The sequence below is a fragment of the Pleurodeles waltl genome, chromosome 1_1 (assembly GCF_031143425.1).
Source record: "Pleurodeles waltl isolate 20211129_DDA chromosome 1_1, aPleWal1.hap1.20221129, whole genome shotgun sequence".
NCBI lineage: Eukaryota > Metazoa > Chordata > Amphibia > Caudata > Salamandridae > Pleurodeles > Pleurodeles waltl.
Window position 1 is genome coordinate 898,475,381 of NC_090436.1, and position 14,815 is coordinate 898,490,195.

General features: G+C 46.8%; 1 protein-coding gene across 2 annotated transcripts in view; it reads right to left on the minus strand.

Annotated features, from left to right (window-relative positions):
• VPS13A (vacuolar protein sorting 13 homolog A) overlaps positions 1 to 14,815 on the minus strand; it is a 1,844,906-nt gene that overhangs the window by 466,457 nt on the left and 1,363,634 nt on the right. For both annotated transcript variants that reach the window (XM_069230089.1, XM_069230094.1), the window contains exon 60: positions 2,089 to 2,202. In XM_069230089.1, the coding sequence (XP_069086190.1) occupies positions 2,089 to 2,202 (114 nt within the window). The remainder of the gene's footprint in view (positions 1 to 2,088; positions 2,203 to 14,815) is intronic.

Sequence of the window (14,815 nt, forward strand, 5' to 3'; positions counted from 1 at the left end):
CCCCTCCCTTCCCTTTATTACTTTTTCCATAGTTGTGCTGTATAGGTGGTCATCTAGCTGGGAGTGGCTGTAGGACCTTCTATTATGGAATTATTTGGGGATTGTACTATTAGTGTTTCAGTGTTTCTTCAGTTGAGCCTGGGATATTTTTGCTGTTATGACTGTGCATCTCCAATAAACTTCACCTGTGTCACTGTTCATTCTGTTTAGCTACCATAAACTTAACACTTTCCCTATATGAAGTCTGGTTCTGGTATATTTTAATCCATCAGAGATTTGATTCTAATGAAAATATTGTTAGCTAAAATCCCAGCACAGAAAGCTTTGCTGGCTAGAAACCTAGGACAGGTTGAAGATAGCAACAGGTCTCTTGGTACTTATGGACTGTATTTTTATTAAAGCACACTGCTGATTGGGACGTTATCACAAAGAAGTGATTTAAAACAGAACAATCACTTCTCTATACTAAATGTAAACAATGGAAATAAAATGTTGGTATATGAATCAGGCAGCTTCCGTGCTGAACCATTCTTAGTATGAGAAAGTACTCAGTGATAATTTAGACCCTGCTGTAGAAACGTACACAAGAATGGCTAATATTTGAACTACAATATCACAGTGGAGGAACAGGGGTGGTTCAATCACACGCAAAAACCATATGCAGGCTCACTCCCAGGAACTGAAGCACAGTGAAGAAAAAGAGGGAGTCAAAGCAGGGTAGGTTTTAAACATCGAAGAGTCAAATTTGGGTATGAGCTTCAGCACTATCTATGTGTTTACGTTTCAGTCCATGAGTTTTGCAACGAAAATACTGCACTGCTAACACTGTCAAAACTGCAGTGCTCTGACAGAGTAAGCATGAACACTATTTACAGATACTTGTCAATAGGAGCGAGTGAATAATAAAGCATGTTGGAGGTACAATTACTGAAGGATTAGTAGTTAAAGGTCGGACCTATTCTCAATCTGGCTATCCCTGTCTGCTTGCTCATGTTGTAAAGATTTATGGAGGGTAATTTGAAATGTGTTAAAGTGATTATTTTGTAAATGATGTCAAAGTAGGTTTCAAATTCCAACCAAATCTAACCAGATGTAGGGACATTTTGGAATCTTTGCTATTGTTGGTTTGTGGTCAATAAACATGCAGCTAGAAATTGAGGTTTCACGTTTTATCGCTTATCTATACTGGGAGTTTCAAAAGGCAATCTAACAGGTGCACGCTCCAATATATTGCTCAATGATTGACTGTCTTTCGGTCTTTACCTATGCCATCTCTCATAAACAATCGAAGGCACATCATCTAGCTGATCCGTTGTTATAATGCCAGCAAAGTGCAATCTGATTCACTCCTTTAATTACCTAGGGAATTCTGCTCGCTCAAAACACATCTCACAAAAATACAAAAAACTGCCAATTTATGGTGAATTTTTATGTGGCTGAAAAGTGCAACATGGCAGTGTCAAATCTAACCCAAACGTAATTTGCTATATAACAGGATACATAAGCTCTATAAGGAATCGTCTATAAGGGCATTGGTTATTCAGAGGTCCTCATTAAACTTCTTTGCCACTTCTGAGTAAACTCAAAAATCATTTTCTGCACCAGGAATATGAGTATATTTCATTATTAGAAAGAATACTTTACACATAAAGGAAAACGTTGTGCATGGTTTTGAACTGTTAAAATGTCCCTCTGATCTTAAGTAGCAAAAAGAGGTTCAGCTTTTGGTGCATGGATACTTTGCAGTAATGTCCATATTATGTGAATGGCTTGTTCTTAATTTGTATAAGATATTAAGTAACATTTGAGCACTCTGGAAATCTCATGTTTCATATTATTCATTTGCACAAATATAAAATCATCCAATGACTTCTGCCAAATGCTGGTTCACAATTTTCACTAGGTATATCATGCACTTCCCTTTGTATCAATAGAACTATTGAAAGTTTCTCCCTACTCTATGGCACTGCCACACACTTTTTAGAATAATGTTTAAATCGCATATCATATGTGACGTTACAAAATGACATTATTTAATTTGCTGTCCATGATTGTTTTATTCGACACCAATGGTTTTAGTTCACTCACCTTAATAGGAGAAATATGAAAATATTCATATAGGCTGACTTGGGATGTGTCAGTTGATGATACTGTGCTCAACTCAGCTTGGAGTGACTCTACATCCTTTTTAAACAGTTCAATCTGTGATATGGAATAAAAAAATGAAGTGCACAAATTAAACTTTGATATGCACTCATAGGGCCTGATTTAAAATTCACGGTGATGTTAAATCAACTGATTCTCTGTGAAAACACTACATTTGTCAACTGTGGAGTTCAGCCACCATACTACAAAGTAGCAGCTGTAATTCTGATGGTAGGTTTCCAACATCAGCAATGACGCCGACCTCCGGGGATGGTACTGCTTGGGTAGCTATTTTAAGGTAAGGAACCTGCAAATAGAAGTCTCTATGAGATGAACAAGTTACTTACCTTTGTTAACGATTTATCTGGTAGATACATATTCTAGTTGCAGATTCCTTACCTTAGAATTGCCCCAGGCGTCAGCATGGATCTGGAGATTTTTCTTTAAGCAGTACCCTTGTGCACCGTCAGGTGACGTTGGTTGACTCGGCATCCGTCGTTGGCGGCGTGGTTGCCGTGATGACGTTGCGGTCATACATAGTCGCCACCTCGGCGCAGAAATGTCAGTTTCTTTTCACGACTTTCCACGCCAGAGCGCAGAGCCAGGAAGAACACTGAAAATTATGGTACAGAGATAAGGCCCTGACAAGGAAATCCCTGTCCCTAGAAATCAGCTCGCAAGCGGGGAGGATGGGTGGGTCGGTATAAAAACTGCAACTAGTACACGTCTCTACCAGATAAATCGTTAACGAAGGTAAGTAACTTGTTCATCTGATAGAGACTTCTAGTTGCAGCAGATTCCTTACCTTAGAATAGAACCCCAAAGAAAACCATCCCCGGAGTTGGGCTGCGAACCAAGATCATACTAAAAAGTCCTGCAAGACCGAACAAATAAAGTAGCCATCTCTGTGGACTTGACTGTTCAGGCAGTAATGTCTTGTGAGCGTGTGCAGGGATGCACATGTTGCTGCCTGGCAGATGTCTAAGACAGGAACTCTGCGTGCTAACTCTGTGGTAGCAGCAGTTGCTCTGGTGGAGTGAGCACACAGGCCCTCAGGGGTTGCTTCTTTGCCAAAGCGTAGCACATTTTGATGCAAAGCAGAACCCAACGTGAGCTAGTACGTTCTGCACTGCCTTCCCTTTCTTTGCACCCACTTATCCAACAAAGAGTTGACTGTCCACCTGGAAGTCTTGAGTACGATCGAGGTAGAATGCCAACGCTCTTTTTGGATCCAATCAATGGAATTTCTGCTCTTCATGAGAAGGATGTGAGGGTTCATACAAAGTGGGCAAAGTGATGGATTGGCCTACGTGAAAAGGTGTAACAATCTTAGAAAGGACAGAGGCCCTTGAACGAAGCACCACTTTGTCAGGGTGACAAAAATGGGGGCCTTGAAGACAGAGCTTGAAGCTCACTCATTCTACAAGCAAAGGTGAAGGCAATCAGAAAAGCAGTCTTGATTGTGAGCAGCCGCATGGGACAATTGTGCAAAAGGCTCAAAAGGGGTACACCTTAGGTAAGTCAGGACCACCTTCAAGTTCCACTGGGGCAAAATGAACAGGGTCGGAGAAAATACATGGTGAGTCCCTTCAGGAACCTTCCAACAATGGGAGACTTGAATAAGGAAGGTTGGTCTGACAATCTAAGAAAGGCTGAGACAGCTGACAAGTAACCTTTAAGGGTGCCTAAAGCAGAGTCCTGCTGGGTCAAGGAAAGGACGAACAGAAGGACATCAGAGAGAGGGGCAGAAAAGGGATCAACTAACTTGTTGGCGCACCATGCCATACAGTTATGCCAACGACCGGCGTATACCATTTTGGTGGAGTGACTCCTTACTGCCAAAAAAACATCGCAGACTTGGGGCGGAAGGTTGAAAGCTCAATCTCCACGCATGAAGGCGAAGATTGGACAGGTTTGGTTGGAGAACAGTCCCCTGCTGCTGCAACAGAAGATCCTCCCAAAGGGGCAGGCCGATCGGACAATCCGTAGCCATGCTCAGTAGCTCTGGATACCATACTCTTCGTGTCCAGTACAGAGCCACAAGCATTACTTGGGCCCGGTCGCTCTTGATCTTCTTCAGAACTCTGGACAGAAGTGGTATTGATGAGAAAGCGTAAAGGACGCCTGAGTTCCACTCAAGACAAAAAGAGTCACTGAGTGAGTGCCGCCTTGGAAACTCCAACATGCAAAACAGTTGACTTTGCGTGCTCTCTACGGTGATGAACAGATCTAACCAAGGCTCTTCCCACTGCTGAAAGAGGCCATGTGCCACCTTCGGATGGAGACGCTATTCGTGATCGACTCTGCATCGACAGCTGAGTTTGTCTGGCCGGGCGTTCAGATGGTGAACCACCAGGGTTATATCCTGATGTGGCAGCCATGTCTAGAGGAACCCACTCCTCCCTGCTCGTTGCAGCACCACATGGCGGTAGTGTTGCCTGTGACCACCTGCACTACATTCCCTTTTAGAGAGGGGAGGAATGCTTTCAATGCAAGTCTGATCGCTCTGAGGTCCAAAAGATTGATGTGGAGTCCAGACTCCGCTGGAGACCAGAGATAACTGATCTCCGCGCCTCCCCATCCCAAGAGTGACGCATCTGTCACTACTGTAAGGTATGGTTCTCAAAGGGAGAGGGATCTGCCATTGACCCAATCTCAATTTAAAAGCCACCACTGCAGTTTTTTTTGGAGTTCTCTCCTGTAGGAAGCTGGGTCTGTATATACTATGCCAAAATGAGATATAGTGTGCACAGAGTCCATGGGTTTCCCAGGGGCTTAACAGAGGCTAAAGTAGATAAAACTAATGCTCTGTTGTGTGGTAATGTGGTTGAGCAGTTAGGCTTATCATAGGGAAATGCAAAGCACTTGTTGTACGCACACAGGCAATAAATGAAACACACACTCAAGGACGAACTCCGGGCCAATTGTTTTTGTATAGCAAAAATATACTTTGTTACTTTATTTCTAGAACCACAAGATTCAAGTTGCAGGTGAGTACATTTGCAGGTTGGCACCAAATGCACACCCTCCGAGGCAGAGGGGCGGCCAGGTGCACGGCTCCCAATGTTTTTCAATAGGGGGACCCCGATGGTCACAAAGATGCTGAAGGCTAGGTCCGGGGGTTGGTTCCGGAAACCAACAGGCTGGGCAAGGAGGAGGGCCGCCTGCTGGACTTTGCTGGACTGGTGGTCGGATTGCCCAAGGCCAGAGAGCTGTGGGTGCAGTGGTAACTTTTGGCACCAGGAATCTTTATTGGGTACTCTCTCTGTCAAGGGGTCCTCTTGGTTTAGGCTGCAGGTGTCATCGTGTAGGACAGGAGGGGTCAACCCAGAGTGGACACTAGGTCAGAATCATCTGGGGACCAGCTCAAGTCAGTTGGGCCACCTGGACATGGGCCGTGGGCATCGGGCGAAGAGTGGGCAGGATTCGCGGATGCTGGGTGGTTCTGGAGTCCTTCGCTGGAATTTCTTTATGGACAAGGATGCTTTCTACAGAAGATCCTGGTCCTCTGGGGTGCAGGCAGTCCCCTTGAGGCATTTAAGAGGTTGCTGGTACTGCAGGATGTGCTGCCTATTTGTAGCAGGGCTGTAGAAGCTGGAGACAGGCCTTTAGGGCTGGGGCCATATCAGTTGGTGTCCTCAGTCATCTATGCTGGGGGACAGGGGGGGGAGTCAGCTTAGCAGTCATGCTTCTTTCTTTTTGTGGTGTTCTTGAGGTCGCCAGGAATCTGATGAACTAGGTTAAAGGGGAGGCCTTAAATCCTGGAATTAGGAGCATTACAGGAGTTGGAGGGCAGCAGCCAATGGCTACTGTCCCTGGAGGAGACTACACCCTTCCAGTGTCCACTCCCTTTGGGAGGGGGACACAGACCTAACCTTATTGGTCTCTGTCCTCCAAACCAAGATGGAGGATTTTGCAAGGGGGTGGGGGAATCTTACTTAGCTGGAGTGCCCTGGGGCACTGTAACAAGAGGCCTGAACCTTTGAGGCTCACCGTCAGGTGTTCCTGCAGGGGGAGGTGTGAAGCACCTCCACCCAGTGGAGGCTTTTTTTCTGGCCACAAAGAGCACAAAGGCTCTCACCCCATATGGTCAGACACTTGTCTGGAAGTGGCAGGTTGGCACAGACCGGTCAGTACTGCACTAGAAGTTTGACTAAAATATAGAGGGCATCTGTAAGATGCCCCTGTGTGCAATTTTCAATAAATACAACACAGGCATCAGTGTGGGTTTATTGTGCTGAGAAGTTTGATACCAAGTTTCCAAGACTTCAGTGGAGCCATTATGGAGCTTTGGAGTTCGTAATGACAAACTCCCAGCCTATATACTCAGTATGGCCAAACTGTACTTACAAGGTCTAAGAATGGACTTAGACACTGTAGGGGCATATTGCTCATGCAGCTATGCCCTCACCTGTTGTATAGTGCACCCTGCCTTAGGGCTGTAAGGCCTGCTAGAGGGGTGACTTACCTATGCCACAGGCGGTGGTTTGTGTGCATGGCACCCTGAGAGGGGTGCAATGTCGACTTTGTCTTTTTCACCCCACCATCACAAACAAGCTGCAATGGCAGTGTGCATGTGCTTGGTGAGGGGTCCTTCAGGGAGGCATAATATATGCTGCAGCCCTTGGGGACTTTCCCTGGCCACAGGGCCCTTGGTATCATGGGCACCTTCTATAAGGGACTTAACTGTGTGCCAGGGGTGTGTCAATTGAGGAAGCAATGGTACATTTTTAGGGAAAGAACACTGGTGCTGGGGCCTGGTTAGTAGGATCCCAGGACAGTCTCAGTCAAAGTCAGCATCAATATCAGGCAACAAAAAAAAAAAAGGGGGGGGGGGGGGGGGGGGGGTTTGGGGGGTAGAAATCGGGGGGAGATGACCATGCTAAAAAGGACACTTTTCTACACCTCCGAGATCTGGACCATGTCGGAGAGACTCCCCTGATGCTGGATCCACTGGAACTTCAGGTACCACTGCAGAGTCCGCATATGCCATCTGGCATGTGTCACCAGCGGGATGCAGGAGGCCGTGAGGCCCAGCAGCTTCAAAATCAGTCTCACCGAAACCCAGGATAGAGGCTGAAACATCGGAATCATAGCCTGAATATCCAGGACTCGCTTTTCAGGAGGATAGGCCCAAAACTGCACTGTGACCAGAACACCTCAGATGAAAGGGCGCATCTAAGAAGGAGTCAGGTATGACCTCAGCATGTTTAGAGTGAACCACAGTGAGTGCGGAAGGTTCGCCGTAGTCTGAAGGTAGGAGACGATTTTCTGGGGTGTGTTCGCTTTTAAAAGACATTCGTCGAGGTAGGGGAAGACTGAAAACTCTTACTTGCGCAGATGAGTTGCAACCACCGCCATCACTTTCGCGAACACCCCAGGGGTGCTGGTAAGGCCGAAGAGGAGCAAGGTAAATTGAAAATGCTCATGACCTATCATGGATCGCAAGTAGCGCTTTTGGGCAGGCAGGACAGGTATATGGAAGTAAACGTCCTACAAGTCGAACGCTAACATCCAGTCTTCTGGGTCCAAGGCAGACAGGACCTGAGCTACAGTGAGAATTTTGAACTTCTCCTTCTTGAGGAAGAGATTGATGCCCTGAAGATCTGGGGTAGGACATAGGCCCATGTCCTTCTTGGGCACCAGAAAGTAGAGGGAATAGCAACCGCAACCTACTTCATGTGCAGAGACCCTCTCTATGGCTCCCTTGGCCAACAGAGCTGCGACTTCCTCACAAAGAAGTGCCAGATGATCCTCCGGTAAGAGGCCCTAAGATGGAGGCATGGTCGGAGGGGCGGTCTTGAAAGGGAGAGAATAGCCCCTTCACACCATTTGCAAAACCCACCTGTTTGTCGTGAGGGATTCCCAGTGGAGCAGGTAATGGCGAATCCTGCCTCCATCTGGTACGAGATGGGGGAATAGACTAGGAAGGTTTGGAGGCTGCGGCAGGGTAGGGGGCCCGACTGGGCAGACCTCTAATTCCCTGTCCCACAATCCTGTGGGATTCTGTGTCCCCGGCCCCACAGTAGCTGAGTTGCATGCGCGGCATGGTGGGCATTAGGGAAAGGACGCAACAGGGAGCCCCTTCCGTGACCACAAAAGGTGGACTGCGCAGGATGAGGGACCTCTCGAGCGCCGAGTCCGCCTTCTCTCCGAAGAGACTGGTGCCATTGAAGGGTATGTCCATAACAGTCTGTTGGACATCCCCTGAAAAAAACAGACATCCTCAACCCGGCGTGGAACCTCAAGGCCACTTTTGACACAACTGCTCTGCTAGTGAGTTGGTCATGTCCAGCCCACAGGTAATCGTGAATGTAGCCGCATCCCTCCCATCAGCAAAAGCTTGGGAGACGATGGCCCAGACCTCCTCAAGGATCTACGGCCAGACTTGTGCAATTGTATCCCATAATGAATCGGTTAACGGCCCAAAAGGCATGTGTTGTTCACAGACCGCAATGCCAGAATGGAGGAAAAAAACATCTTCTTTCCAAGTCGGTTCAGTCTCTTTGACTCCTGATCCGGGGGAGTGGATAGGAATGCGTCAGAGGAAGAAGAAACCTGGATGAAAAGGCTCTCAGGCGTGGGGGTGTTGGGACAGGAACTTAGGGCTGTTTGGGGTTGGCCGATGATGGTGGGCGATTGTCTGATTCACAGGAGCCCCTGTGCTGGGTCTGGACCAAGTACCCAGAAGAACATTGGTGAGGACTTCATTAAATGAGAGGAGAGGCTCCAAAGGGAAGCCCAAGGCTAAAGCACCTCTGTCAGGAGGATAGTCCTGACTGTTATAGAGGGAAGCTCAAGGCCAAGGATCGCAGCCGCCCTATTGAACGCCATGGCATAAGAGGTTCCTTCCGCCGTAGCCACTGTAGGGGGAGAAAGTATGCTAGCGTCTGGAGATGTATCCAGACCACTAGCTCGCCCAATTCCTGTGCCCAGTCCAAGTCAGGATTATCCAGGTGGTATTCTAAAGGTTCCAGCGACCCCTCCAATCACCTTCTCATATTCGTACGTGTAGGAAGCTAGCCTGGTCTGTGGTGGACACCTATGGTGTTGGCACTTTATACCAGGTTCAGGCGACCCCTATAAGTGAATGTAAGCAGTGTCTAGGAAGCCAGGGCTCTCTAGAAGTAGCTGTGGATGAGCAGCCAAAATGTATCTAGGAGACATGCTAAGCTTATGTAATACCAAAATAGTCACACAATAACTTATCACGCATGAATGGAACCACACAATGTTACAAAAATAAAGGTACTTTATTACAGTAACACTGCACTAAACTTACTTATAGGCAGTCCCCCCAACCCGAGGTAAGTACACTATCCATCTCTCTCTTATACACATACATAATAGCACTAAAAAATTAGCATAGCACAAATTAATGAGGGGAGTGAGCACTACCCTGTCCATCACCACCCCCAGGGGTGGTGCCCTGAGCTTCTCCAGGTGGCCACTTGATTCTGCCATCCAATGTGGGCAGAGGACCCTAGGAGCTTCTGAGTGGCTAGGTCAGGCAGGTGACGTCACAGCCCCCTCCTGATAGGTGACCAATCCCCCTTCCTGGGCTATTCAGGATCTCCCTATTCGGTGTGTCCTCAGATTCAACGTGCAAGATTCCAGCAGGACTCCTCTGCAACATTTACTTCATCTTCTGGCCAAAGGGACTGCAACTGGATCCTCCGTCAACTGACAATCTGCAACTCCAGCGACGACTCGCCTTTGCAACATTGTTTCTCCGGCTCCTACCAAAATTTCCCTGGCTGTGCATCCTCTGAGGGCAACAAGTCTACAGCCTGCACAAGAAGCAAGAAGGAATCTTGCTTGGAGTGGAGGAGTTACTCCTCTGCATCTGCAGGCACCAACTGCAACGACGACCAGCTGCATGGATGTTCTCTTCCACACAACTGTGTGGATCCTGCAACACAGGTGGTAGTCTGGAGTTGCCCCCTTGGTCCTCTCTACCAGCTGTCCAACTTGGGAGATGGTAAGTCCCTGCAGGACAGAACCTCTGTGCACCACAACTCTTGCAGCTACCAAGGTTTTTTGGCTCTTCTTCCAATGGATCTTCAGGCTCCATGTAGCTCTGGCCTCCAGCACTCTTCCCTGCAAAGCACAGTCTTCTGCCTGCTGCTCCAGCGATGTGGGACATCTCTCCAGGTTTGCTGAGTGGGTCTCACTGCTACTCCTGTACCGGTTGCCTGTGAGTTGCCTGTGGGGGCTGCATCCTCAACTTCTGACTCTCTTCACTGCTGAGGGTCACCTGGGACTCCCCTCTGTGGTTTCAGTCCCCCTGAACCTTCCTGGTCACCGGCAGTGCTGCAACCTTTCAGCTGCAACTTTTGCATTTGCCAAGGCTTGTTGGTGGCTTTTCCCCTCCGACTTACTGACTGACTGCAACTCTTCTTCCGACGTGGGACATCCACTGCATCACTCCTGGAACTCTTCTCCTGCTCCTGTGCTGCACAGCGGACTCCTGGTCTTCACCATCAACCTGGTTCTGCATCTCCAGAAGGGTGGGTAGTGGCTCTTGCCCCAACCGGACACTCAACTCGAACTGGACTTGGCTCCCTTCTTCTGCAGGTCATCTTCTGTCAGGATCCATTACCTGTTCCTTCCAATCTTGCTTGGGTCTTGCACAGTCCTTTTACCAAGTTTACCTGTGGGTTTAGGGAAAAACCAGGTACTTACTCTTCTCTCCTGGTTGCTGGGGGGAACCTGGTACTTACCTTTTGGGGTTCCTACTTCTTCCAGCTCCCCTCTAAAGATTCCACTTCCTTGGGTCGGGGGCTAGCTCTTGCACTCCCATTACTTAGCATGTGGTTTGGTCTCACCCTAATGGCACCATTATTTTCTGTTATTTCACTGTTTTCTATGGTCTTCTATGTCAATTCCTGACTTCTAATGTGCATATAATAGTGTGGTTACTCACCTTCTGGAGGAGTACTGCCTATACAGTATTTTAGTATTTGTTTTACCCTAATAAAGTACCTTTATTTTTGTAACACCTTGTGGTTCTTTCTTCTGTGTAAGTGCTGTGTGACTATAGTGGTATTGCATGGGCGTTGCATGTCTCCTAGATAAGTCTTGGTTGCTCATCCACAGATACCTCTAGCGAGCTCTGGCTTCCTATACACTGTCTGCACCTCACTAATAGGGGATACCTGGAATAAGGTGATAACACCACAGAGCCCAACCACACACCAGGCCAGCTTCCTATAACGCGCATCACACAGTTTGAAGCTGGTCTTCTGAGACATCCCTTGACGCACCAAAAAGTCACAAAAAAAAGACAACAAAAAGGATGATGTTAGTAAAAAAAAAAAAAAAAAAAAAATGACTAGGGTAGCTCTCTCCAGATCTGCACTTGGCGCAGAAAGAAAAGATCTGACCTCAGTGTGCCGAAGTGGTGCCTATCTATCACCGTGACATCATCATGACGACCACGACGACGGACGTAGAGTTGAGCAACACCACCTTCTGTCGTGCAAGGGTACTGCTTGAAGAAAAATCTCCATATCCAGTCTGACACCTGGAGGAAATAGTAAGGTAAGCAATCTGCAACTAGAAGTCTCTATCAGATCAAAACTATGTGCGCTTACCACTGTGTAATAGTGTCTCACATCTACCATAAGATATTCCAATGTATTGTATTTTTAGGTCTGGCTATCACTTTGCTTGGAGCCTAATCACACCAAAGTTGTTAGAAGAGCTAACAGTAACATCTCTCACTCTACACTCTTTGGAGCCATACTAAGCAATCACATGAGAACCACTTGCTTACCCAGTAAAAGTTTGTTGCTTTTCTTCAATTTACAGGCCTTAGACGGTAAAACAAGATTAAAAAAAGGTTAATCCGTTCAAAATATTCAACAAGTCTTGTGAAACCAGAAGTAAAGAACAAGTTACATACTTTTTGTAACAATTTTTCTGTTGAATACTCTATCTAACCACAGATTTATCACCTTTAAAATATTTCTCATGTGTCAGATTGGATCTAGAACCTAACAACAATACTCCTGCTTGCCAGGTGGGTGGCCTGGTGTGGCAATGCACCAGCATTGTTCTGCTCTAGAAGTGACAAGCGGAGCTGCATATAAGAGCCAACCATGTGCTCTGATGTCAGTTGCTTCCTTAGGCTGCCTGCACCATCGGACACAGTGACTATTAGCAGATTGGCATGACCAGTGTGCGGATCCATATCTTTTTGTACTGTCTTGCCTTTCTTCCCCCCCCCCCCCCCCGAGAACCCTACAAAGCACTGATAGACCATACTGTGATCTTTGGTGTAAACAGTATAAAACCCTTGAGCCCTCTTAATGTCTAAACCAGACTTCTCCAGCAAGTAGCCCTTAAACTATTGGTAGTGCTCCAGCTACCTGCCAGTAGCTCTCCTATGTGCATCCTTGCCATCTAAATGGGAACTTTTTGCTTGGTTAAATTAACATATGTATGACAAAACTGTGTACCCCAAGATGAAAATGTGTGTATTTTCAGAAATCTTAAGCTGATGTTTAGAGAAAATGGCTGATATCCCAAAATATATTTAAAGGAAAATTTGAGTGATAAATCATGCGGAGACTTATTACTAATACGATTACCTTTGTGCCAGGGGTACTGCAGCTGTGCCTCACATGTATAAACCTATATGTAGGAATTCCAAATTAACAACACCTTTTTCCCCCCCTCCTGATGCACTGAGGTGATCACTGCTTTTAATCTTGGACATAGTGGTCACTAATGTCATTTTGTATGATGAGGTCACTATTACAACACTAATAATAAAAGTAGCTTGTGATGATTTTCGTTTAACATAAGTAGCTCCTATTACACAAAGGTTTGGAGACCCCTAGTCTAAATAATTAAGTCTCTCCTCCTCCTTAGAGGGATAAGGTGGAGCAATGAATGCCAGATGGGTGATTGCCTGCCCGACATGAAATGGAGTGACCACTTACAACAGAAAGAAAAAGCGGTCTCCAACATTTCTGGATGGAATGCTGTATAAGATGGGTTGACCAAAAGACCTGCAGCTCGCTACCACGCCTACCCTATGTTATAGCAATCAGGAAGACTATCAGAAGCCTTAGGGGGCAACTATGCATTGACTCACTGTAGTATTACAAATGTTTTGGTGGAAATAATATGTTGAAAATGTTTTAAAAATCTCATCAAAAAGGTAATTTAAATAAAGAAGGCTGATCCAGCAATCCCAAAAAGCTTAAAGTGCCACCAAATAGCATATAACAGTGCCCAAAGCAAGTCCAAGCTGGACCAGGAACAAAACAAACAACAAAACTTCAGACAACTTGGCTTGTAGTGGGACAATCTGCAGGTGCCACACCAATCCACAAACCGGTCCCTACGACTGAAGTACATAGATTTTTTTTAGAGGGATGCCTCACCCCAAGATGACGCCACAACCTCATGAGGAAGGCCAAAGTAAGTCAACTGGCACCACTCAATCTACGAGCATGGAGATGTAAATTGTGCAGGTTCAGGTGCAGAACCCTGCCCTGCTGCTTCGACAAAAGATTCGCCTGAAGTGACAGGAGAGCAAGTGCTCAAGCCCAGGAGCTGTGGGTACCACACTCTCTCTAGAATGACGTGGGCCCATTCTTTAATGATCTTCAGAAATCTGGGCAGGAGAGGTAGTGGCAAGATGGTATACAGCAGTCCCTAGCTCCGCTCTAGGCATAACACATGTTAGAGAGAGAGAGAGACTTGAAACTCCAACACGCAAAAGTGCTGACATTTTATGTTCTCCATGGTGCCAAAAAGATAAAGCCATGGTTCTCCTCATTGATCAAAGACACCCTGCACCTCTTCCAGATGCAACTGCCATTTGTGATGGGTCATGCATTGGCAGCGGAGTTTGTCCACCAAAGTTCACCACCAAGGAAATACTCTAGTGCTCCAGTCACTTCCAGAGGTGTATAGCCTCCTGACACAGGAACCAGGATCCCACCCTGACCTGCTTGTTTTAGTATCATATGGTGGTGGTGCTGTTCGTGAGCAACTGCACCAGCCTCACTCTGGGGGTGAGCAGGAAGACCTTCAAAGCAAAGCATATTGCTTGCAATTCTAACACATGCATATGGAGTTACGCTTCCGAGGGAAACCAGGTGTGTTTGATCTCCATCTCTCCCAGATGGTCCCCCAACGCAGAAGTAACGCATCCATCACCACTGTCAATTCACAATGGGATGTGGAGAGGGGTCTGCCACTGACCCAATCACGGGACTGTAGCCACCACTGCACATCTTTTGCAGTCTCCTCTGATATCTGAATATAATCCAACAAATTTCACTGGTGCACTGCCCACATTTGCCATCTGGCATGTTTAATCAGCAGGATGTAGGAGGGCAACAATCCCAGCAGTCTCAGAGTCATCTACACTGAGACTCTGGACAGAAGCGGAAATATAAGGATCACAGTCTGTATGTCCTGGACTCTCCTCTCCGTAGGAAAGGCATGAAACCGTACCTTGTCCAGTGAATAAGATAGTTGGCTAAGGAGTGGGTGTGATTTCGGCATATTAAAAATGAAATCCAACAATATTAGGTTTACTGTTGTCAGGAAGTGGTTGATGAAGGGGTGAGCCAGTCTTCAGCAGCCAGACATCGCGGTAGGGGAAAACTGGTGTCCCAACCACTGAAGATGTGCTGCAATCCCCACC